This window comes from Scyliorhinus canicula, chromosome 28, assembly GCF_902713615.1.
Source record: "Scyliorhinus canicula chromosome 28, sScyCan1.1, whole genome shotgun sequence".
NCBI classification, from domain to species: Eukaryota; Metazoa; Chordata; class Chondrichthyes; order Carcharhiniformes; family Scyliorhinidae; genus Scyliorhinus; species Scyliorhinus canicula.
The window spans coordinates 11,955,699-11,982,534 of record NC_052173.1 but is presented as its reverse complement, the minus strand read 5'-3'; the positions used below and the strand labels follow the sequence as shown (position 1 = coordinate 11,982,534).

At 47.5% G+C, this 26,836-nt stretch overlaps 1 protein-coding gene across 3 annotated transcripts in view; it reads right to left on the bottom strand.

Annotated features, from left to right (window-relative positions):
• LOC119958117 (electroneutral sodium bicarbonate exchanger 1-like) overlaps nucleotides 1-26,836 on the bottom strand; it is a 259,631-nt gene that overhangs the window by 78,108 nt on the left and 154,687 nt on the right. For all 3 annotated transcript variants that reach the window (XR_005458961.1, XM_038786362.1, XM_038786363.1), the window contains exons 5-8: nucleotides 23,696-23,856; nucleotides 14,328-14,516; nucleotides 11,508-11,596; nucleotides 1,169-1,326 (exon numbers count right to left, since the gene is read on the bottom strand). Coding sequence is in view for 2 of the 3 variants with exons in the window: in XM_038786362.1 (XP_038642290.1) it covers nucleotides 1,169-1,326; nucleotides 11,508-11,596; nucleotides 14,328-14,516; nucleotides 23,696-23,856 (597 nt within the window). In the remaining variant the exon portion in view is untranslated. The remainder of the gene's footprint in view (nucleotides 1-1,168; nucleotides 1,327-11,507; nucleotides 11,597-14,327; nucleotides 14,517-23,695; nucleotides 23,857-26,836) is intronic.

Here is a 26,836-nt window from a genome sequence, read left to right as displayed (position 1 = left end):
GGGGTGAAACCCACGCAGACACGGGGAGAATGTGCAAACTCCACACGGACAGTGACCCAGGGCCGGGATTGAACTTGGGACCTCAGCGCCGCAGTCCCAGTGCTAACCACTGCGCCACATGCCGCCCTAAATTAGTCAAGCATGACTTGCCTTTCATGAACTCATGCTATGTCTGCCCAATAGGCAATTTCATCCAGATGTCTCACTATTTCTTCCTTGATGATAGATTTAAGCATTTTCCCTACTGCAGAAGTTAAGCTAACCGGCCTAGAGTTACCCGCCTTTTGTCCACCTCCTTTTTTGAATAGTGGCGTCACATTTGCTGTTTTCCAATCTGCTGGAACCACCCCAGAGTCCTGCGAATTTTGGTAAATTATCACAAATGCATCTGCAATTTCCCCGCCTTCTCTTTTAGTACCCTGGGATGCATCCCATTAGGGCTAGGAGACTTGTCTACCTTTAGCCCCATTAGTTTGCCGCCTTAACCCCACTTAACCTATACATCTTTGGACGATATGGAGCAATTAATCATGGTCAATTCATCTAACCTGCATATCGTTGGACTGTGAGAGGAAACCAGAGCACCCAGAGGAAACCCACACAGACATGGGGAGAATAAGCAAACTCCACACAGACAGTGACTCGAGGTTGGAATTGACCCCGGGTTCCTTGGCGTTGTGAGGCAGCAGTGCTAACCACTGTACCTTCCTGTTGAATGTTGGGAATCCAGATAATTTATCAGGGGGGGGGGGCAGGGACAAATGCAAAGGGACTTCCCGCCAACATAGTCCAAAGATGTGCAGATTAGGTGGATTGGCCATGATAAATTCCCTATAGTGTCCAAAATTACCCTTAGTGTTGGGTGGGGTTGCTGGGTTATGGGGATAAGGTGGAGGTGTTAACCTTGGGTAGGGTGCTCTTTCCGGGAGCCGGTGCAGACTCGATGGGCCGAATGGCCTCCTTCTGCACTGTAAATTCTATGTATATATAATGTGATTTGGGTCTCGCCATTCATGCCCAATGCAAACTGGAACGCAATTTCCAAGCCTAGATTTCATAAAGTTATTAATTATATAAACAATTGAGATGTGAAAGGTGTAATATAAATGTATATGTACTATTTTAATAGAAGCCATCCATGACTGCATACCATGCATTATTAACTGACCTGGTAGGAATTGGAACCTCGGTAAGTCCTGTGAGAAGAATAGCTGGAGAAAGACGCACAAATGCCACAATTGGCCTTTTCAGGAAGTCTAGCTCACCAACCAGAACATTAGAGGCTTCCGCACCAGTAGGGATCTTCTTCATGAAGTGGAGGTCGACCTGCCAAAAACAATTTGGTTATTCAGAAATATTTCCCAACAACTGGAAAAGAAACCATCTAGATTTGAGCCTAACCTGCAGAAGTAAAAGGTTAGTGTCCCAACCTGAACTAAACCATTTTGCAGGGTTGGGTGGCTCGATTTACCTCGTCCCTAAATGTACTCAGTGCTTAGTGAGTATCTGAGGCATGCTTCAATTGGCCTCAGTGCCCTTCAGCTTCAGAGAGAAAATGCAAATGAATGCAATGGCATTCACGCGACCAACCAGCGGGAAGACCGATCCGCCATTGGAAGAATTGAAAAGTGATTTTAAGCCAGTGGCTTCCGACACTTTGGCTCCTACTCGATTCACCGCTCCCGCCCACCACCAAATCCGCCAAGGCGGTACAAGTATGCTCGTATACAAGTCAATACCAGCCTGGATTTTTCTGTCTTCAATAGAAGGATTTTTTAAAAAGAGGTTGGACTCCCAACCTGATTACCAAAGAAAAAAGTGATTTCTTAAAATCAATTGTGGAATGTGGCTGTTCTGGCTGGGCAAACAGTCATTGCCCATCCCCAATTGCCCTTGAGAATGTGATGGTGAGCTGCCTTCTTGAACCACTGCAGTCTGTGTGGTGTAGGTACACCTACTGTGCTACTAGGGAGTTCCAGTATTTTGACCCTGCGACAATGAAGGAAAAGCAATATATTTCAAAATCAGGGTGATGAGTGGTTTGGTGGGTACTTCTACTGCTCCCACTATGTGTCGGTGGTGAAGGGAGTGAATGTTTGTGGCTGGAGTGCGAATCAAGTGGGCTGCTTTGCCCGAAATGATGTTGAGCTTCCTGAATGTTGTTGGAGCTGCACTCACCCAGGTAAGCGAAGAGTATTCCATCTCTCCTGATTTGTGCCTTGTAGATGGTGGACTGGCTTTGGAGAGTTGGGAGATGAGTCCCTCATCGCAGGATTCCCAGCCTCCGACCTGCTCTTGGAATCACAGTATTTATATGGTTGGTCTAGTTCAGTTTCTGGACAATGGATGCTGATTGTGGGGATTTGGTGATTGTAATGCTATTGAATGTCAAGGGGAGATGATTAAATTTTCTCTTCTTGGAGATGATCATCGCCGAGCTATTAAGGATGCCAATTAGTATTGAGGTACTTCCTTTCACAATGCAACGGAAAACTGGACAATAAAGCAGAACTTTGTGCATCGATTTGTGTCAACTGACCTGTACATGCTGACCTGAGAACAGGTCATTTGTCTTCCCACCTTTGTCATGGTCTAACACAAAGAATGATAAGAAGTTTTTCTGTATTCATAAAGTGGGTTATCACTAGTTAGCATTCTATCCTTTCACCAGCAGAAACAGTCTTGTGTATTGACTTTGAAGAGCCTTAATCTAGTTCTTATTTGTAGATTTGCAGAATGAAATGCCTAGAAATTGCCACAAATTAGTATAAATTAGAAATGTTACTCAAAACTCTATAGAGTACTGTTGAGGAGACATTAAACGCTGCAACATGTTATAAGGGGTGTTGTTCTGGTATCAAGAGACATTCTGATGGAGCTTTACTCTGTCTCAAGCTTGTATGATATCAGACTCAGAATGTCATGTGCCAAATCCTGGGGACATCAGCCAGATTTCCAAAATTACAGAACTTCAATGCAAGTATTCCACATCGAGGTTACTGTGAGGGAATCTGTATTTCAACATTTAATTTATATGTTTTTGAGGCAGACTTTACCTCAAAGTAGAAACTGAATTGAAAATGAAACTGAAATGGAAACAAAGGTAAACTATTTCTAAGGAAACCAAAATCAAACAGAGGTTGGGAAATTGAAACTGATCCTGGTTGAAAAATATAAAAGGGTACAGGTCAATCCAAGCTGCAGTAGCTATTAAGCATGCCTTAATAGTTGAGTGCACAAATGCAGTATAGGCAAGCTGAAGAAGACTAAAGACAGTCAAGACCCAGAAGCTGAGAATAGGTTGCTGCAGCTGTTTAATACTGATACATAACACTGAAAGGTCCACCTCATTCAGACCAAGTTGAGCAAGATCTGCATACATGTTCTATTTGTGGTGAGGTTTATGCCTGTGGAACCCGAGTTGGTTGTGTGCGGCTGTCAACCTTAGTTGTACACTCCTCCAGCCAAGTGAAACATCCTCTTTAGAATTTTTTATGTTTCAATTAGATCATCTCCCATTCTTTTAAACCATGGGGCCCAGACTTTAGTGACTTAAGTGCCAAAATTCTCCAATCGTTGTGATTCACTTATCCCACTGCCGGGTTTCCCAGCTGCATGAGGTGTCTTCAATGGGAAATCCCATTGACAATCTGTGGGAGGATAGAATCCTACCACCAGCGACTGGCATGTGGTTGAGAAACACACGGCTGGGGGGCTGCAGAATCCAGCCCAAGATCTACATTTTTGACAGTGATCTTAACACAATCTAGCAGCACGGCCTACCCCCCTCCCCTACAGGGACATTCAAACATGTTGCACTATATAGGTCTTATCCAATCAATCTATGAATAAACGGAATAAAAAAGCACCAAAAAAAGCAAATACTTAGTACAGGATTCTCCACATGCTAATGGGCCAGCACCGGTGCCACATGGAACTAGTGCGATTCCAACGCAAGCCGGCGTGTGATTTGCTGGGGTTCGGATTGGCACCCGAGAGCCTGACAAGCTGCAGCCACATATAAGCACTCCACTCCCCACACGCTCTTATTCCAACCATGAAGATGCCACTCCGAGGTGCGGCATTGAGGTTCACCAATACAAAGTTGGTGACACTGCTGGATGTTGTGGAGAAGAGGCAGGATATCCCCTTCCCCAGAGTGTGATGCCAACCGGGCCTTGGAATGGGTGGCAGAGGCCATGAGCGCCATGGGCCCACCACCAAGACTGGGCAGCAGTCCAGGAACAAGTTGCACAACCACCTAGGGCGGCCAGGATGAGTAACCTGGAAGGACCCGTGGCAAAAAAGTTCAGGGCGACCATCGCCTTTACGGCCACTGAGAGCGGGTGTCCTCCCCCATACCCCTCTGGCTCCAGATATGCCATGATGCAGTAGATATGCCGTATGGTCTCCCTGGTTAGCAAGAGTCTTCAGCGACCTGCTCAAGCCAGCAGGTCATCATACGACAGGCATTGCCGGCGTACACGAGGCCTGATGCGTCGTCACCTTTCACCTCCTCGGCCTGTTGGGCGGCTGTGTCTCCAACGTCACTGGCTGGCCCCCGCTCCTCTGGGGCAGGCTCCAGTTCTGCAGGTTCCTCCCCAAGCAGCTCCTGCTCGTGCAGCCTCATTGTGTCCGCTAGGGCTGCGGCGGCTAGGCAGATGTCAACCAGTCCTGGTTCGATACTGAAATCCATTTTGTAAAGGGCAGACATGCTAGTATGGTGACTATTCCTGTGTCCAAACAGGTCCAAAGGGCTACATGGTGGTCCTGGCCTGCACTGTAGCTGCTGCCCCCACATGTTCTCCCCCCTCCCATTCCTACCCCCACCCCAGACATTCCCCTGACACTTTTCCCTCCGCACCGCACCCCTGGCCCCATTGGTGCCTGGCACAGGGGGGCATCTGGGGGTGGGGAGAGAGTGGGAGTGGTGTGGGTGTGGAGAGGGGGTGTGGGGGTGGTGTGAGGGTGGTGGTAGAGAGGGGGTGGGGTGGTGGTGGAGAGGGTGGTATGAGGGTGGGGTAGTGCTGGACGGGTGACACATGTGCCATGGGGAACCGCAACTCAGTGGGGTCTCACTACCTAGCTCGATGCCGAACTCCACGGTCCGGCGGTCCCCCTCCAATCTTCTCCCGCTCACAGCGGTGTGCGCGGCCTTCTCCTGAGACGGAGGGGAACAGAAAATGCACAGTATTAGACAGTCCAATGCATGCAGCCCGGGCGTGGGTGGCTGGTGGCCTCAGTGGCCAGGTCACCTGGCCACGGCGTCCGGTATGGATGCCAGCCTGTGGTACAAAGTGGGGGTACGGCTACCCTCTGGGTGCAGTAGTGGGTGGGGTTACGGGTGTGTGTGCTGGGGGCACAGTGCTGCCTACTCACCTTGCTGTCCTTGAGGAGGGAGTGCAGTTTTTCCCAGCACCACTGGACAGTCCGGACGGTGTTTCCCACGTCGCTGACGACCTCTGTCATCTGCGCCCAGGCCCGGCGAACGGAGGCAGCTGGGAGTCTCCTTCCCACCCCGGGTACAGGATCGCCTGCTTCTCCTCCATGGCATCCAGCAGGGTCTCCAGTTGCTCATCAGTGAATGTTGGGCCACACATCTTGCTGCCATCTCGTTGGCTGGCATGGTGTGTGTGGGGATTGAAGTGTGGCTGCAGCTTGTCAGCCTTCTGAGTGTCAAGCCCGAATCCGGAGTCCAGCACCATTTCTTATTGGAATCGATTGTGTTCCACATGGCGCAGGTGCTAGCCCCTGAACGGTTGCTGAATCGGTTCAGGTGCAGTGCCAGTTTTGCTGCCATAGAACACCACTACTCCTGCCCTGGCGTCAACACTTTTGTTTCAGGAACGGACAGTCTGGCTGCAGAGCTCTGCATTGAAAATTGTTAGGAGCTAGCTCTGGAAAAGCTCTGCAATCCTTTCCTGCTCAGTAAACTGCCTCCAGACATGCACGATACAGTTCACAATGTCAATGCAGTCAAACATGTTTTCAGTGTTTTTGTGCTGGAGTGCAAAATCTACTGCCTTTTCGACAGTAGAGCATCTCTACTGCCTTTTTGACATCGACTAGGGAGACAGGCAGGCGACCTCCGATCAACAACGCTTTTAACTTTCTCACAGATTTAGCCATACTCCACTTTGAACGTCCTTTCACAGGAAGATCTCAATGTCAAATGATGGCTTGCCCAGCTCTCTGTGATTTAATGCTCCTATGTTGTCTCACTCCGCTGATTGATTGGTGCAGTCACATGACAAGCCAAAACACATTTGGCTAATTCAAAGTTACTAGGGCAGAAGGTCAGCGTATCAAAAGCATCATTCATGAGATTCGCTATTCTGCCGGTCGATATGGTTGACAATTTCAACATAGTGTTATGTGAGAGTACCTTTAAGAAATGGGTATTTATAAATGGGTGTGTATATAAATATCGGTAGTGAGAGTACCTTTAAGAAATGGGTGTTTACTACTGCAGTGAGTCAGAGAGTGGGTGGAGCTGGGTTGTCTGTCAGCTTTTTACTTTTGTTTTAGGCTGTTTGCTGCAGCGTGTGTTTTAGTTTCGTTTTCAGAGCTGGATCTCTGCAGTCACAGCCAGAAGGTGTATGAGTCTCTTTGTAATCTAAAGACCGTAAATCGATCCTTTGGTGATTTAAAACTAATAACTGTTCACAGTAGCGAGTTTAAACCTGATGACTTTCTGTTTTAAAGGTTTTTTTAAAGTCTTATGGATGTTAAAAGGACAGCTTAAGCATTACTTAGTGTTGTATTCTTTGGGGGTTGTATTTGAATTGATGGTTGCTAAGATGTACACTGTTTTAAAAAGGTGAACTTGAGTTCATATAATAAACATTGTTTTGCTTTAAAAAAATACTTTTCCATTTCTGCTGTACCACACCTGTAGAGTGGGCCGTGTGCTCCCCATACCACAATCTAGTAAAAGTTGTGGGTCGGATGAACTCCATGATACACTTTGGGGTTCTCTAAATCCTGGCTCATAACAATAGACTGAATTTTGTGTCATCCAAGCTTGACTCATCATGATTTCACTGCAATTGCAGGAGGACTACTCTCCTTTGTCATAAAGGCTGACATTCCATTTGCCTTCCTAACTGCTAGCTGTAGCTGCATGTTAACTTTGTGTAATTCATGTGCAAGAACAGCCCCAATCCATCTTAATATCAAGGGCTGGATTCTCTGTTTGGGAGACTGTGGGTGGGATACTCTGACCTTTGACGCCGAAATAGCGTTCGGCGATCGGCCGGAGAATTCCCATTTCCTCCTAAATCGGGGGGCAGCGCCGCTTTTGCAATGCTCCGCCCCCTCAAAAGCAGCGTACTCACTGTGCGCATGCGAGGCCACAGACCCGGCAATTCTCCTGCCATATCCGCAGGTAAAGCCGGGGGCTTTAGGCTGCATGCCTGCTAGCCCCCCACCGGACGGAGGATTGGTGCAGCTTTTGCGCCGTTTCTTCAAGCGTAAAACGCCATTGTTTTCAAGTCGGCGTCAGCACTTAGTCTTCAAACTGGGAATTCAGCCCAATTCTCCAGAGTCGGTGAGGGTTCGGCGCTGATTTTGGTGTCGTAAAACACCCGTGAATTCTCCGTTTCAGTTGGCACTTACCCGCTGAAACGGAGAATCCAGCCCAATGTTCTCCTGCCAGAGCTGAATTGCAAGCAGCTTACGATCGCCCTGGGAGCCCAAACTGGTAAGCAATTCAGTGTTCCACGCCATGCAAATTTTTGGAATACAAGGGACTCCCAAGGTAATTCCGCTATCGGGCCGCCATCTTGAGCAGGCAGCGCGATAGCGAAGCCCTGCGACCGGCCACCCCCCCCCCCCCCACTCCGTGCTGCAAATTAGCCCCAAAGTCTCCCCCCCCCCCCCCCCCCCCCGCACAGCAGTCCACCTGGATGCTGCCCTCCCTACCACCAAGTACAGGGGTGAACCGACCCACATCCCCCCTCCCCTAGGACCGCAGTAGTATGGAGACCCTCCACAGGGACCCCTGCAATAGGGAAACCCCCCCACAGGGGTTCCTGTAATAGGGGGACCTTACATAGGGACCCCCTGTCTAAAGGGACCACCCTACATGCACCCCCACCCCATCCACCCACACAGACCCCCCCCCCCCCTCAGAAAAGAGACCGCTATCTGGAAGCTAGAGAGCAGCCCAGTCAGGGGCAGTGAGATGAATTACAGTTGTAACACTTTACCTTTAAGCTCCATATGTCCATTCCTGGAAGGAGAACAGCTGTGACCTGTGTCTAGTTCCCACAGATCCATTAGCCGCAAGCCATTCATAGCTTACTAGTAGTGGTCTGTGATTGACAGCTTCTACAAACCCATCAGCAGCTTTGATTCATTCATCTCCCTTCACGTTCAATGGCCTACGTGGCAAAACCCCAGACCACGTCAGAAACAGGTAAGTGCATTCCAACCACTCAAGCACGTAATTTCCCCTGGGGGATCCCCCTATTACAGGGGTCCCTGGAAGGTGGCATTGGGGGGGGGGGGGGAGTCTGGTAGAGGAGGTGAGGGCAGGCAGTGCAGTGTTTTGGGGGGGGGGGGGTGGCCCTCAGATGGGCTTGGATGGTCTCAGATGGTATCTACCAACGTGGCCCTCGTGTGGTGGACCTCGCGATGGGCCAGGGGGTACAGCGATATCCACCATGCCAGAGCCACGTCGGTAGAGACCACAAGTGATCTGTGCCCATGTGATTCCTGGCCGCAGGGACCAAAGAATCACAGACGGCCGGAGCATAGTGTGCCAGCCCGCCAAATAGACGCCAATGGATCATTAAGAACCTTTTGCATTTATTTACATTGCCCCGCTAGCGCGCATCGTGTACCTAGTTCACGCCGCCAGCGGGGGATCGGACAGCGCCGATCCCGATTTCTCTCCAACGCTCAATTCTCCGTCCTATTGGTGAATGCGATCCGGGTATCCCAGGATGGAGAATCCCGCCCCAAGATTTTCCAGTCTCATATTTTTTACAAAATAATTTGCTTTCTTATTTTTCTTACCTTTTCTCCAAGTTATATTCCATCTGCTGTGCTGTTGCTCACTTACTTAACCTGTCTATACTCTTTTGTAGCTTTGTTGCCTCCTCCTCAGAGTTTACTTTCCTATTTAACTTTATATTACATTCAGACTATCATCTAAATTATTGATATAGATTGTAAAGAGCTGAAGCCTTAGCACTGAACCTTGCACCCCATTAGTTAGAGCTTTTCAGTCAGAAAATGACACATCTGTTTGTTAATCAATCCCTGCAAATGTATTACCCCTAATCTCATCAGTCCTAATTTTGTGCAATAACCTCTTGTGCGGCACCTTATTGAACACTTTTTGAAAATTCAAATGCACTACATTCACTGGGTGCCGCTCATCTACCGTACCATTAACATCAATAAACTCTAACAGATTTGTGAAACTTGGACTGGATTCACCGATTGTGAGACTAAGTGCTGACGCAGGCATGGTAATAGTGGCATTTTACGCCCGAATAAATGGCGCAAAACCTCCACTGATACTCCGTCTGGTGGAAGGCTAGCAGGCACACAACATAAAGCCCCCGGCTCCAGCTGCGGATACGGCCGGAGAATTGCCGGGTCCGTGGTTGTGCATGTGCACAGCAGAGGCCTTCAGCGGCGCAACATGAGTGACCCACCAAGAAAGCACAACAGCGCCTATACTTCCTCAGGAAACTGAGGAAATTCAGAATGTCCACATTAACTCTTACCAACTTTTACAGATGCAGCATAGAAAGCATCCTATCGGGCTGAATCACAGCCTGGTATGGCAACTGCTCGGCCCAAGACTGCAAGAAACTACAGAGAGTCGTGAATACCGCCCAGTCCATCACACGAACCTGCCTCCCATCCATTGACTCCATCTACACCTCCTGCTGCCTGGGGAAAGCGGGCAGCATAATCAAAGACCCCTCCCACCCGGCGTACTCACTCTTCCAACTTCTTCCATCGGGCAGGAGATACAGAAGTCTGAGAACACGCACGATCAGACTCAAAAAATAGCTTCTTACCCACTGTTACCAGACTCCTAAACGACCCTCTTATGTACTGACCTCATTAAAACTACACCCTGTACGCTTCATCCGATGCCGGTGCTTATGTAGTTACACTGTATACTTTGTGTTGCCCTACTATGTCTTTTCTTTCATTTCCTTTTGTGTATATTGTGTACCTTGTGTTGCTCTATTATGTATTTTCTTTTATTTCCTTTTCTTCCCATGTACTTAATGATCTGTTGAGCTGCTCGCAGAAAAATACTTTTCACTGTACCTTGGAACACGTGACAATAAACAAAATCCAAATCCAACATGGCACCAACCGCGCGCGGACCCAGCCTGCCAAATAGTGCCCCCCTTTGGCCAGGCTCGCCACCCCCGACCACCCCCCATCAGTGCCCCCAGCCCCTGCCAAAGCCCCTCCTGCCCGCGGATCGACTCCTCCCCCACTGTGGCAGCGCTGGACTCAGTCTGCAGCCGCCAATGCCGAGTTCCCGAAAAAAAAATAGCATGAGTGACCCACGCCGTCGGGAACTCGGCCCATCGGATGCGGAGCATCGGGGGAGAGCCTCAGGTGGCATCCTGAGGCCGTCCATATAGTACGCTGTTTTGGAGGGGGCGGAGCATCACAAAAGCGGCACCACCCCCGATTTCACCGCCAACGGGGATTCTCTGGCTGATCGCCGAAGGCAATTTCGGCGTCAGGGACCGGAGAATCTTGCCCATGATTTCCCATCATAAATCATAATATGATTGGACAGAGTCAACACTCATTTAGGTGCCCTGATACCATGTCACTAATAATATATTCTGGCATTGTCCCTACTTCCAATGTCAGTCTGACTGGTCGGTTTCTCGTTCTCTCCCTCCCCTTTCTTGAATAGTGGGGTTATGTTTGCCACCTTCCACTCTGCAAAGTCTATTCTAAATTCTAGGGAATTCAATGCCTTCGCCAACAGTCTAGCGAATATCACAAAGTTATAATAATAATAATCTTTATTATTGTCACAAGTAGGTTTACATTAACACTGCAATGACGTTACTGTGAAAAGCCCCTAGTCGCCCCATGCCGGCGCCTGTTCGGGTCACAGAGGGAGAATTCAGAAAGCCCAATTCGCCTAACAAGTACATCTTGCGGGACTTGTGGGAGGAAACCGGAGCACCCGGAGGAAACCCATGCAGACACGGGGAGAACGTGCAGACTCTGCACAGACAGAGACCCAAGCCGGGAATCGAACCTGGGTCCCTGGCACTGTAAAGCAACAGTGCTAACCACTGTGCCATCACGCCGCTGTTGCTGTATGGACCACATACTTGACCACTCTGCACATCACACATTTGCACACCACTGGACTACCTTAAGAAAAGTTCATAGCTTTACAGTTAGAACATTGTGCAGCTTGAATGTTATGCACAGACGTCCAGTGGGGTACATCCAAACTACAGGCATCACAACCTGATAAGCCAAAGCAATGGCCTTACCTTCCCTGCCTCAATGTTTACATTGTCTTGGTTGACTCCATTTTTAGCTTCAAGTTGAGTTGGAAGAGACTGTGGGGACAACATTTGACCTGAGGAGGGAAAGCAGAAATAAGCAACTTGAAGAGAAAATAATATTTGGAGATCTGGAATTGGATGGGATTTTTATTTTTCAAAAAACCCAAATTAAATCTATTCTCTTTTTTCAAAGTTGGTTCATTGTGTGTACCAGGGCCTATGGGGTCTCTCAGGTTCTGCCAGAGCTTCTCCGTAACCTACCCAAGCAGGTTTGCCAAACCAGGCAAATAACAAATCATCACAAATAACAGTTCTTCAGGCCCATTTGCCAATTCTTCAAGAAGCATGTTCGGAATAAAGTTCCTACCTCGGGAATCATGAGAAAAAATTTACATATTAGCATTCCTTTGGCATAATGTGTTATATTGATACGGTGTGCTGCTGACCTACCATCAGTATCTCCTGTAACATTTCTTCTACATTCCCATACTGGGCACTGCAGTTTCAGTAGGGGAGGCAGTGTCAGAAGCTGCTAACTAAGCAATGTTATCTAAGATTAGAGTGACACTGATCAAAATCAATCTTTAAACTCTTCAACCCCATAATAAAATACAGCTGTTATTTTTTTTATCTGATACTTCATTTGATCCAGAGGGATTTGAAATGGAGTTAATATAGTCAGAATTCAAATTTCCAATAGATTTCAGAGCACGAGTCCCAGCTCTCAACATTCAGTATTTAGAATGAGCACGGACAGAAATGATTTCATTAAGGTACTCAGTTTATTTTAATAACACAATTTCATTTGCTTTAATTTTGACTAACATTATCTGTGATTTGGAATTCAATGAGCACAGTAAGCAAGCCCAGGTCATGCAGTCAGTGGCAAAATGGAGGTGTGGAGGTGTACGTCTGACTACAATCTGCCTTGATTATAGGCTGCAATGGGAACTTGCTCTTCTGGATCCATTGGTGAGGTAGCTGGGAAAGCCAAGTGTCATGATGCATTCCCAGCAAAGTCATGTCCCCTCTGACATCAATAGCTGAAGTCATGCCCTTTGAGGTCTGGCTTTAGCTCAATGACAGTCTGAGAATTAGTAGCCCATCTGCAGACCTTTGTTAAGTAGTTTTTAAACATTTTCTATCTTTGATGGAGTTTCCCCTCACCCCCCCAGCCCCATCGGCACCCAGTTCTTTTCTGATATCAGCAGGACTGAGAAGCCAGGGTGGAGAGGAGCCAGGAGTACAGGAATGTTTTCACACTCCTGTTGATTTAATGGGCTATGCTCCTGAGTAGACTGTAACCCTGCGAAGAGCAGCCTTAAATAAATCAACAGAATTCTGGGGAGTAAATGCAGGGCAATCATCTCAAGTTTTCAAGCTGACAGCCCCCAGCGTGGGCTCTCCAGATCCCATTCAGGCACACTGCAATTTCTGCATTCAAGCATAAGTGGGCTCTCTGAGTGTTGTAGTTCTGCTGCAGCCCTCAATAGCAGTAAGCTTCTTAACATTCACTGCTACTGGAACTGCGAAATCCACGCTTATTTTGTTGTCTGAACCACAGCTTCACACTTCAGTAAAATATGAAAAAGACAAAACTAGCGAAACCGCCCCAGATTAAAAGTGGGAACGCGATTTGCACTTATCACCCACATATTTGTGCTTCTTATCCACTCTTAAAAGAGTTTCAACTTTGAAAAAGATTCCCCATCAGTATAGGTGACCATGCCTTAAATTAGCATGCTATCAACTAATCCCCAGAAGAGGACATCTATACAAAAAGTAATCCTCAATAAACAGGATGCTTTTCTCAATCACCCACCTCCCTTCACACAAACCCAATTCTCAGCAGAATTTAACTCACCATAAATATATTGGCCCAGGCAGGCTAAGTGTTTGCTATACAGAACCAATAAATATTTTCAAGCATCCTTTGCAACCTCTGCAAATACATTTGAAAATGCTGGCCCTTTATAAAACACCACACATAGGGGTTCTAAAGCAATGCTGCACTTTAAACTGAACTGAAGCACTTTCATTGTTGCCAGGAAGTTTAGGTACCTATGAGGTCGATCAAGTCAATTGCTCAGTTTACACCAAAAAAGACAAACATCTACTGAAGGGACTTCTTGTAAGTGGAATAGAAATAGATGTCAGTGCTTATTATTATTCTTGTTTAATACAGATGACAAATATGGAAAAAAAGTAGGAGAAACAGTGACAAAGAACGGTTTGTATCAAAGGAAGTGATCAATAGGGTATATTTGTTAATGGACATAAAGGGCTCGATTCACCGGTCCCCCAGCCGCATGTTTCTCGGTGGCGCAAAGTTAGCTGGGAGTGGGATTCTCGACTTTCACCACTTGTCAATGGGATTTCCCGTTGAAGCCATCCCATGCTGCTGGGAAACCCACGGGCAGGGAAGCACTGGCGGCGGGAACAGAGGATCTCAATGGCCAGAGAATTTTGGCCATCATGCTGGACAAGGAAAAGCAGAGAAGATGCACATCAGGGTGTATTTATTGGGATATTGGTCAGAGGATAAGCTGACTAAATCAGGCACCAGGCTATAAACTATCAAGCAGGTTGCTATATCAGAAAATATATTCTATTTCAAAGATGAGGTCCAAGATGGTAAATAAGTTACATTTTGCTACACGTTGTCCCATTTTCTTTATTCTTTGCACACAACTACACCCTTCGTTTTTAACCATCTAGTCATTTCCAAACAAAATAATACCAAGATATTGCAGAGCTCAAAAATGTGTTTTCGTTTTTGATTTAGATTCCAGTCCATATCCTTACCAGTCTTGTCCATGGAATGAGGTTCGGATTGCTTTTTCCCAACCTCAGCAAAAGACCTGACAATTGGAATGAGATTGTTCCTTTTTCTTTCAATCTGATGGTGATGTCTTTTCAGAAGAGCTTCACGCACTTTCACGCGAATATTTTCATCCAGTTCCATGGATGACTCCTGATGGTCAAGAATCATATCTAAAACACAGCAATGAAAGAAAATCACATCAACTGTCATCACAGGAGAAAAGCCTTTGCCAGTCATGGCTGTTGAAATCACTCATTAACCTTGTCTGTTCCTTTAAGCCCTCCAGGAACGATATTGTACTTGAGTCAATAGGAGAAAATAAAATTCTAAATCATTGTTGGTAAAAGTGTGAAACAGTATTGTGGTTGTAATACATATGTTTTCCTTTATATATATATATATTGTAAATTTATGTGTTTTAGAAATATTAACTTTAGTTTCAGGAATTGAATTTAAAAGTAAATAAATTGGTTGAGAAACTGATTTTAAAAAAGAAATGCAATTCAAGCAGGCCTGTGGCAAGCTGCGTTTATTTAATAAAGTCAGAATTAGAAGTGGGAAAACTTAAACAACGGATGACCCATCTTTGAGTGAAAGTGATTAGATTATTTATGTAGTTCCCAGATCAAAGAAGATAAAAGAACCTTTGTAAACAAGGGATTTCTTCAGTGGAAACAAATTCTGGAGAGAGGGCTATTGACTCCATTTGAGATACAAATTATTGATGTGAGTTCCAGAATCAAAGGAATTATTTTGAAAGTAAAAGATAATTGGTTTACATTTGTTTGGAGTATCCCAAGTATGTCACGTTGCATGGAGATGGGCTGTGTGGTTTAAGGAGGTTCCTTATGTCTTAATTCATTTGTATGAGTTTGCTCACAGGAGGCAGTCAGTACTGTATTTAGCTTGGAGAAGGAGGGGATGAAAGAGAGAGAGAAAGAGTGTGAGTAAGACAGAGAGAGAGTGAGAGAGACAGAGAGAGTGATAGAGAGAGTATGTGTGTGAGAGCGAGTGTGAGAGTGAGGGTGTGATAGAGATAGACTGAGAGAATGAGAGAAAGAGAGACTGAGTGTATGTGAGAGTGGACAAGACTGAGAGAATGTGCGTAAGATAGAAAATGTGAGTATGATTGAGACAGAAAAACAGGAAACAGAAAGTGAGAAAGACTGTGAGAGAGCATGTGAGAGAGAATGTGGAAGAGTATGAGAGTGAGAGAAGTCCGTGGCACCGCAAGTGGCTCATTTGGGAGAGAAAACAAAGAGTGGGAGAGCAATAGTGATACAGGATTCTTATCAGAAGGGGAACAGATAGACAGTTCTGAGGCCACCCCAGGATGGTATGTTCCCTCGCTGGCTAGGGTCAAAGATGTGCCAGAGATGCCGAGCATAACTATGCACAGATAGAAATGGAAGACTTGGCCGTTGTGTTCATAGTGAACCATTCCACCAGTATGTTTATGGGCGGCTGTTCACAGTGTAGACCAACCACAATCCTCTGTTGGGGTTAGTCAAGGAAGATCGGATGATTACACCGATAGCATCTGCTCGGGTTCAGCAGTGGGCGCTGCTTCTGTCCACTAACGAGTATACCTCAGAGCATTTCTTGGGCACAAGAATCCCGCATGCAATCGTGTTGAATCGACTGACCCTATCCACCAAGCCACCAGCTTCCATTGCAGTCGCAGAGGTGATAGCTGCCCTCCATTTCATGGACACTTTGCCAGTAACAGCAACACATATTCGAGAATGGACCCAGATCGATCCTGAGTTATCGAGGGTCCGACGTATGTTCCAATACAAAGCCTGACATAGGGAAACAACAGATGGGCAGAGGGCCTACCGTCTCCAAGCTACCCAAAAGGAGTGTTGAAGACGGCGTCCTCCTGTGGGAAATGTACATGGTCGTACCCGAACGGCAACGCGATCCTTATTGAAAGACCTCCATAATGGGTACCCAGGATGTCCAAAATAAAAATGTTGGCGTGCAGCTACGTTTGGTGGCCCGGAATGGATAGCGAGATCAAGTGGGTGGCCCACAATTGTGCCCTATGCCAGGAACACCAGAAGGCCCCACGGGAAGCCCCGATGCAACCCGGGAGTCTTAGGAGATGCGGTTGTCACAATTTCCCTTTAGTTACCGTACTACGCCCCACGCCACAACAGGCATTGTGCTGGCTGAATTGCTCATGGGGTGACGACTCTGGACACGTCTCAGCCTCATCCTCCCTGACATCGGGATGCGGTTCCATCAGCAGCAGGACTGCTCAGAGATGGATTCTCACCGCCGCCCACATGTGTGCACCTTCACGACAGTGATGACGTTTACGTGAGAAAATCCGGGACTGGAGCCACATGGATCCCTGGGGTAGTCATCCACGTGATGGGGCCGTTCTCTTACCCGATCCAGGTACAGGGCACTGAGACACACCAGCATCTGGACTACATACAACAACATGACCAAGAACCACCGGCGTGAGGCCCAGACTACATCCCAAATACGGCAAAGGAAGATCCCGAGGCCAGAGAGGAACCATGACCCTATTTGTCCATTCAACCTCCTGTTGAACATTAGGGCGTCAGGGAACCCGAGGTTCCCATGGATTCAACCAGCGACGGCGTAGACAGCGATGCAGAGTCCGATATGGATATTGGCCTGCCCGGTCACTATACGCCGGCACTGATTGTACTGACAGCCTGGCTGGCTGTGCCATGCCAGCTAAGATGATCCTTATGGATGCCCTGGTCACCGGTATGCTACACACCTCCCGGGCTGGCTGTACCACCCCAGGACCTCCGCCCACAATCCAAGTGGCCACGGGACCTTCCACCTGAGGACATGGACATTTCACCGGACATTTGTTTTTTTTTTGGGGGGGGGTTGTTACGACCTCCTATAGGACAGAACTTATAAAACATCCGATTCCCCTCCTATACCTCAGAGTATGAGCTACTCAGGTGACTAGGGGGACAGCTTCCTCCCAATTGGAGGAACTCCCCACAGGATATGAACCCCAATCTGGAAACAGGTCGGGGAAGGTGACCTTGCTGGGAGTGGAGAGGAGTGATAGTTGTATCTAGTGTGAGAATAAAGAGAGTTGTATCCTGTCAGCCTGGCCTCTTGTGGAGCCTCTGCCTCCGTCCACAACAGTGGTGCAATGGCAATGTTACTGGACTAGTAATCCAGAGGCCCCAGCTAATGCTCTGGGGACATGGGTTTAAATCCCACCATGGTAGCTGGTGGAATTTAAATTTATTACTAAATCAGTAACTGAAAGCTGGTCTCAAAAAACGATCACCAATTGTTGTCAAAACCCATCAGGTTCATTGGTGCACTTTAGGGAAGGAAATCTGCCACCATTACTTGGTCTGGCCTAGATGCGATGCCAGGCCCACAGTCATGTGGCTGACTCTTTCTTTTTTTTTAATCAAACAATTTTATTGAGGTATTTTTCAGCATTGTAAACAGTTACAGATAACAACACAAAAAAAAAGCAAAGGCGGCAAAAATGTGCAAACATCAAAGTAAAATCAATACTTCAATCAACCATACTGCACAAGCCCGCCCCTCTCCCATCGACACTACCCTCCTATTTATCCCTTCTACTCTACACTACTCTCCCCACAACGTGGTTTGCTGGTCCTCCCCCGCAACTAGCGCACTTATCCTCTACCCCAAAGAATTTGCTCATACAAGCTACCGTCATGTGGGCCCGGTGAACGACCTTAAATTGAATCAGGCCGAGCCTGGCACATGTTGCGGTTGAATTTACCCTACTCAGGGCGTCTGCCCACAGCCCGTCCTCCATCTCCCCACCAAGCCCCTCCTCCCATTTGAGTTTCAGTTCCTCCGTCTGGGACTCTTCCCCCTTCATGAGCACCTTATAAATGTCTGAGACTCTACCCTCTCCTCTGGAGACTATTCTGTCTTGGATCCCTATTGGCGGGAGGCGTGGGAAGGATGGGACCTGTCTACGGACAAAGTCCCGCATCTGTAAGTACCCGAAATCATTTCCCCTTACCAGACCAAATTTCTCCTCCAAGCCCCTCAAACTTGCAAAGCTCCCCTCCAGGAACATATCGCCCACCCTCCTCACCCCCGCCCGCCGCCATGTTCGAAACCCCCATCCATGCTCCCAGGGGCAAATCGATGGTTATCACATATTGGTGCCCAGACAGACGCACCCACCTCCCCTACATGCCTCCTCCACTGGCCCCATATCCGCAGGGCCGCCCCCACTACCGGGCTGGTGGAGTACCTGGCCGGTGATAGCGGTAGGGGAGCCGTGACCAGGGCTGCCAAACTGGTGCCCCTGCACGAAGCCGCCCGCACCCGCTCCCAAATAGACCCCGTACCCACCATCCACTTCCTTATCATGGCTATGTTAGCCGCCCAGTAGTAGTTGATCAGACTCGGCAATGCCAGCCCTCCCTCGCTGCGGCTCCTCTCAAGCATCGCCTTCTTCACCCGCGGGGATTTTCCCGCCCAGACAAAGCTCATGATTATTTTGCCAGTCCTTTTGAAGAAGGACTGTGGGATAAAAATCGGGAGGCACTGGAAGATGAACAGGAATCTAGGGAGGATTGTCATATTTACAGTCTGCACCCTCCCCGCCAGTGACAGCGGGAGTGCATCCCATCTCCGAAACTCCCTCTTCATTTGTTCCACCCTGGTCAAATTCAACTTGTGCAACCTGCCCCAGTCTCAGTCATCCCCACTCCCCAGCATTCCATCCCCCCCTCCAACCCACTGGAGCAATCTCACTAACACAGGAAGGTCAAACAAAATGTAAACATCAAATCGCCCCGCGAGGCTGCTCCAGGTACAATACAGTTCCCGCCGTGTACACAGAAAAATGTTAACCCACGTCCTTTCCGAGCATTAATAAGATAACCCCGCAATACCCCATTACCCCTACAACCCCCACCCGAAACAAACCTAACAAACCATAAACATAAATAAAACGAAAGCCCCCAACCCACGTCTTTAATCCCCATTGCTGACTGGCCACCCCTTTGTTGCAATACCGGCTCCAGTGCACTCAGCGAGCCCAACAAAAGGTACCCATTGGTGCAGAAAGACCCAGGAAAATAAAATAAAAGCAACAAAAACAGGAAAAAGACCTGATGAGATGGGGGGGTGGGGAGGGGAGGAGGAGAACTCCCCTCCCCCCACACCCCCCCCCAGGCAAAAATTGCCCACACAAAAAACAGAAGAAGAAAAACCCAAATACCCCACATGGCACGTTTAAAACAGTAAACAGTTGACCAACAGTCTAGGCACAATCGGCGTCCCTTCAAACGGTAGTTCTCGGACCCTAGTTTGCGTCCGTGGGACCTCTTTTCAGGACCAGCCCCTGATCCCTCGCAAAGTCCATCGCTTCTTCGGGCTCGGAGAAGTAGTGGTGTTGACCCTGATGCGTAACCCAAAGACGGGCCGGGAACAGCAGACCAAACTTCACATGCTTCTTGAACAACACCTCCTTAACTTGTTTAAAGGCTGCTCGCCGCCTAGCCACCTCCTGGCTTAGGTCCTGGAAGATGCGAAGAACACTGTTATTCCACGTGCTGCTCTTGGCGCTCTTTGCCCACCGTAGAACCCGCTCCTTTTCCACAAACCTGTGGAACCTAATCACCATCGGACGGGGGGGGGGGGGGGGGGGACCCCCGGACGCACCTGTCTCGCCTGCACTCTGTATGCCCCCTCCAACTCCGGCGGTCGCGGAAAGGCTTCAGCCCCCATCAGCTGCTTCAACAGGTCCACCACAAACGCTGTGGCAGCCGCTCCTCCGGGAGGCCAATGATCCTCAAATTTTGTCTGGGGGCTCTATTTTCCAACTCCTCTACTCTGTCCAGCAGTCTTCTCTGCGTCTCCTTCAACCCGTCGACTTCTAGCACCGCAATCGTCTGCTCATCCGCCTGCTCCTCCACCGCCTCTCCCAGCTCCTTACCTTTTTCGTCCTGGGCATCCAGCCTCTGGTTCAGCTGATCCAGTGCCTTCTGAAGTGGGTCCAAGTTATCCCGCTTCAACAACTCAAAGCTGCTTTTAATGACCTGCAGCGTATTTTCCAGCGCTTGCTGGATTGCTGGGTCCGAAGTCCGCAGGTCCGCCATCTTGGGTCCCGGGTCAGCTTCCCCTGCACCTTGCCTTTGTCCCTTCCTCTCCCATTTTCGTTGCTTCCTGCTGTCCCGCGGTTCCATTCAGCGCTGCCCGCTCCTCCGCACCTCCGTGGCCGTCCTTTTGCCGCTCCACAGTCCTGCTATCGCGGGGAATCAGGTCCTAAAGCCCCGCCGGAGTGAGAGCCCCCGAATGTGCGGTTCAGTCACTCATCGCCGCAACCGGAAGTCTCGGCTGACTCTTTCTTAACTACACTCTGGAATAGCTGAGCAAGCCACTCAGTTCAAGGGCAATTCGGGATGGTGTTGAATTCGCGGTAGGCAGAATGCATAGATGAAAGTAGAAATTACAGAACAAGGTTTATTTTGATATGATTCCAATACTCCTCCACTCACCTCAGGGCCTCCTTCCCGACCTGCAACTAGACCGAGGTTTTTATACACCTGAAGCTCTCCTTGTAAAGGGAAAATGCCACCCCCTTAAGGGGAAGGCCTGCCTGTCTTAAAGGGGAAGCCATGGGATATCATACAGTCCTGATCTTGGGATCTCCATTGGGGTTATAATAGATGGGCAATAAATGCTGTCATGCCAGTTGTCATAATATACACCAGTATATCATGGTGCAGACACACACAGGGACCAATCAACATGTACAAACACCGCAGCCAATCACCAGTTAGAATACACACACTATAAAGGTAGAGGGCATCACGGTTCCTACTCATTCTGGGTGCTGCCTCTCAGTGTAACAAGAACTCATCCAGCCCAGCACAGACTCACAACACGTGCTGAGAGAATCAACTGGTTCGGACAAGGCTTAGGTCTCTAGTTTAAGTTAGCATCATTTAGACCCACAGTCATCGTGTGTTAGTTAGTTAGAAATAGTTAATAAAATTGAGTTGAACCTTCATCAGTGTTGGAAGTGTCTGTTCATCTCTCAAGTCTACACTAGCCAACACTTCACCAGTGACGTCTGCATCCCATGAAAGAAAAAAATTGTTTTGCTGGAATGTGATCATTTACAATATAGTCAGAGAAATTGAAATTTGGGAAAAATGTTTTGTGAAATATGGGGCGGGATTCTCCGGTCCACCAGCCGCATTTTCCAGCGCAGCGTGTCCCCACCGGCAGCATGATTCACCGTTCCCGCAGCGGCCAATGGGGTTTCCCATTGTGGCCACCTCATGGCGTTCGGAAACCCGCAGGCGTGGATGCGCTGTCGGCAATCCGGCCGATCCCGCCAGCAGAGAATTCCGCTGATGATTTGTCAATAACAAACTTTAGAAAATAGCCAAATAATTAGAAAACAGGAAAAGAGAGATACCTGAATATTTAACCAATTAGAAGAAGGAAATTTGTATGATTGCTCATCGAAGACTAAATTTGAGATTTGTCTATTTGTTCTTGGGATGTGAGCAGCATCGAGTCAAATTTGAATTAATCAATTTTCTTCTCCTTAACTGTTTAAGTCAATCTTTCTCCTTTCTAATTGGTTATTTCCTACTTTGTCATTCACAAGTCATGTTACACAAAGATTTTTTTCTTATCCACAATTAATCCAATTACATTTTATTTGAAAGATAGATATTTGGAAAAACTTCTTCATCTCTCCCTTCAAGATCAAGCCTCACCAGTTTGCTACTTTAAATTATCCCTTTCTCATCTTCACGATTTTCCATTCTTCCCATAATTTTGAGGTTTTTAAAACTCTAAGTTTGGTGTCATCTAATCACTACTTGCTGATTTGTCTTGTTTCTTCTACTGTTTCTAACCTTGGTAATTTCTTCACCTTAAGTATTGAACAAAAATAAAGCTGTTTTTTTCCCCTCAAGCAGTTGTAGAAGTGAATTTTACTATATTTTCATTTTATTACATTTTCAAAATTAAATAAACACAGTTTAGGTTTCTGACTCATCTTTGTCTTTGTATTCCAATTACAGAAACGTGTGACTCGTGTTGCAAAGAGAAGCTTATTGGAAAAGTTTCCATAGCAACAAAAGGAAAAGTTACACAAGAAGATAGGAATTCAGACTACAACCTGCCCATAAATTGATCTTTCACTGGCTCATCATATTTCACTTCTCTAAATGATTCCTGGCATTTATTAACCATGTCAACTGTTCAGTGATACACCTTTACTGTTCCCACAGTCAATCAGATCATCAGATGCACAGTAGGTGAGTCAGAGATGAAAGAATAAATCCCTATTGCCTAAAGTACTCAATAACATGTGATATAATGAGAGCTATATAATGCATACAAATCCCGGGCGGAATCTTACCGTATTTTTTCAACGTGTCAGGCTCAGACTGAAAATTGCCATGTGGCTCCCCCATTGCACAGACCAATTTTCTCTCCAGATCTTGAGCCTCTTTAAAGAAAAGAAACGAGTGGGCATAGTTTACGCCGTCACTCTGGCGGGGTCTGATAGAGCTGGCCCCACAGAGATCGGGAGGCCATCTTTAAATGGTGTCTTGATCAGAACTGAAATTGAACGGCTCCGAGACCCCACCACGAAGATATTGGGGGCTCCTCCCCACACCATAATCATCGGGAGCTCCCCCCACCCCCGGCAATCATGGCAGTGCCAACCTGGCAGTGCCAACTTGTGCCAGGAGGCAGTTCCAGGGCACTGCTCGGGCATGACCCTCTTCCCCCAGGGGCTATATGTAACTTTGCGCCCCCGGAAGGATCCCCACAACCATTGCTCGTTTTTAAAAAGCTGTCGTAAACATCAGCGAGGTTTGAATATTTAATGAGGGGAGAATCATGTGGCGGAGCGCCCGTTAATATTATAATTTATTACAAACCATTTAAATGAGGTTCCCACCCTTCGTGGGTGTGAATCTTGTGACATCGGCGGCGAGGGGCAGGGAAAATCGGGCAACGTGCTCTCTCCAGAGAGAATTGCATTTCCCGATTCTCTCCGGATTTTCCGTCCGCGTGACCGTTCTCTTTGATGGCGATCATGGGGCTGAAAATCGCCATCCCCAATGTTACTCAAGGCAGGAAACAGAATACAACAGACTATAAGAAAGTTTAGACAAGGTAAATTAAAGCGGTAGCGTCTTCACGAACAACTGGCAACTTGTTTTTTGTTTGAAGAGGAAGGTCAAATCATAATGGCATTACGCAATGCACTTTGATGATTTACATTATTACAGTGTACTTCTAGATAGCAAAGTATTTTAACAAAATGTGTTTTGTGAAGGCAATGTCCATGTATAATTCATACCTGCGATCTCCTGAATGCTGTTTGCTCTCATGTCCAATAAAACTGTACCGTTAATGATACAGCTCCGTAGCTCAAACAGGCTGTGTAACGATAGTGTGGCAACATATGGTTTACTCCAACGGTCTCCACCATCCTCAACGTCTTCCTCAAACTTCAACCACCTGCCAAACATTTGTTTCAATTCAAAAAGGGCACACGGTCAGTGAGGGGGACTTCAGCCTGAGTGAGACAGAGACCAAGTGAGTATATTTGGGAATTTGGTTCAAAGTATGAATTTGTTGCATTGGGGAAAGGGATACTTTGCTAAAGGTGTGCTTTGCGTAAAGTTACTGCAAGAAGTAAAGTGTGCTGAGTGGGGCATTCGGTGAAGGGTGGGGAGGAGGTGCTTTTTTCTTCTACTCTTTTTCAGTCTCCAGTATTTGATTTCCACTTTTGTGCAGCAGGAGGAGCAGGTAAATCAGTAACTCGCATTATTAGAAACTGTTAGTTTTTTTAAATGAGTATTGTAAGTACTGTATTGTTTTATCAATATTGTAAAGTTTACTGATGTGGAGATGCCGGCGTTGGACTGGGGTGAGCACAGTAAGAAGTCTTACAACACCAGGTTATTAAAGTCCAACAGGTTTGTTTCAAACACTAGCTTTTGGAGCACTGCTCCTTCCTCAGGTGAATGAAGAGGTATGTTCCAGAAACATATATATAGACAAATTCAAAGATGCAAGACAATGCTTAGAATGCGAATCTTTGCAGCTAATTAAGTCTTTACAGGTCCAGACAGAGTGACTGGAGTGAGGGTGGCCCCTCCTTTGTCATACTGAACAGAACAGACTACTGCAAAGAAGTATACCGACAACTCAACAACCAGGAACACTACAGGCAGTTACCCGCAGATCTGACCAAGGAACACATCCGCCAACTCAACAGACTGATCAAGACCTTGGATCCAGACCTTCAGAACACCCTACGTGCTCTCATCTCACGTAGTCCCCGCATTGGAGATCTCTACTGCCTCCCAAAAATACACAAGGCCAACACACCAGGCCATCCTATCGTTTCAGGCAATGGGACCCTGTGTGGGAACCTCTCTGGCTACATCGAGGGCATCTTGAAACCCATCGCACAAGGTACGCCAGCTTCGTCACGACACGATGGACTTCCTACAGAAACTCAGCACCCATGGACCAGTTGAACCAGGAACATTCCTCGTCACAATGGACATCTCGGCACTCTACACCAGCATCCCCCATGGCGACGGCATTGCTGCAACAGCCTCAGTACTCAACACCGACAACTGCCAATCTCCAGACGCAATTCTGCAACTCATCCGCTTCATTCTGGATCACAACCTCTTCACCTTCAAGTTCTTCATCCAAACGCACGGAACAGCCATGGGGACCAAATTCGCACCTCAATATGCCAACATCTTCATGCACAAGTCTGAACAAGACGTCCTCAGTGCACAGGATTTCAACCGCCGTTATCCACCAGATACATCGATGACATTTTTTTCCTTTGGACCCACAGCGAAGAATCACTGAAACGACTGCACGATGACATCAATAAGTTCTATCCCACCATCAGACTCACCATGGACTACTCTCCAATATCAGTTGCATTCTTGGACACACTCATCTCCATCAAGGACGGTCACCTCAGCACTTCGCTTTACCGCAAGCCCACGGATAACCTCACGATGCTCCACTGCTCCAGCTTCCACCCTAAACATACATTAATGAAGCTATCCCCTATGGACAAGCCCTCCATATACACAGGATCTGCTCAGACGAGAAGGAGCGTAACAGACATCTACAGATGCTGAAAGATGCCCTCGTATGAACAGGATATGGCGCTCGACTCATCGATCAACAGCTCCAACGCGCCACAGCAAAAAACTGCACCGACCTCCTCAGAAGACAAACACGGGACACAACTGACAGATTACCCTTCGTCGTCCAGTACTTTCCTGGGGCGGAGAAACTACGACATCTTCTTCGCAACCTTCAACACATCATCGATGAAGATGAACATCTTGCCAAGGTCACCGCCACTACTTGCCTTCAAACAACCGCGCAACCTCAAACAAACCATTGTTTGCAGCAAACTACCCAGCCTTCAGAACAGAGACCACGACACCACACAACCCTGCCAGGGCAATCTCTGCAAGACATGCCAGATCATCGACTCGGATACCACCGTTACACGTGGTAACACCACCCACCAGGTACGCGGTACATACTTGTGCGACTCGGCCAACGTTGTCTACCTCATACGCTGCAGGAAAGGATGTCCCGAAGCGTGGTACATTGGCGAGACCATGCATACGCTGCGACAACGAATGAACGGACATCGCGCGACAATCACCAGGCAGGAATGTTCCCTTCCAGTCGGGAACACTTCAGCAGTCAAGGGCATTCAGCCTCTGATCTCCGGGTAAGCGTTCTCCAAGGCGGCCTTCAGGATGCGCAACAACGCAGAATCGCTGAGCAGAAACTTATAGCCAAGTTCTGCACAAATGAGTGCGGCCTCAACAGGGACCTGGGATTCATGTCGCATTACATTCATCCCCCACCATCTGGCCGGGGTGTGCGAAATCCTACCAACTGTCCTGGCTGGAGACAATTCACACCTCTTTAACCTGGGGTTACCCCTATCTCTGGATCTGTAAAGATTTAATTACCTATAAATGCTCGCATTCTAAGCATTGTCTGGCATCTTTGAATTTGTCCATATATATGTTTCTGGAACATACCTTTTCATTCACCTGAGGAAGGAGCAATGCTCCAAAAGCTAGTGTTTGAAACAAACCTGTTGGACTTTAACCTGGTGTTGTAAGACTTCTTACTGTAAAGTTTACTGGCAGTGCCAAAACCTGTTGGAAGATGTCAGTTTATTAAATATAAATAAATTAATTAGCAATTATTAATGAACACATATTGGAGATGGCAGGGCAGGGTGTGTGCTGCGATTGCAGGATGTGGGAGCTTCTGGATACCAGAGTGATCCAGGGCAAACACATCTGCAGTAAGTGCCTGCAGTTTCAGGAACTTCAGCTTCGCATTTTTGAGCTAGAGATCAAGCTGCAGACACTGTGGCGTATCAGAGAGGGGGAACATTCCCTGGACACTTTATTCCAGGAGGCAG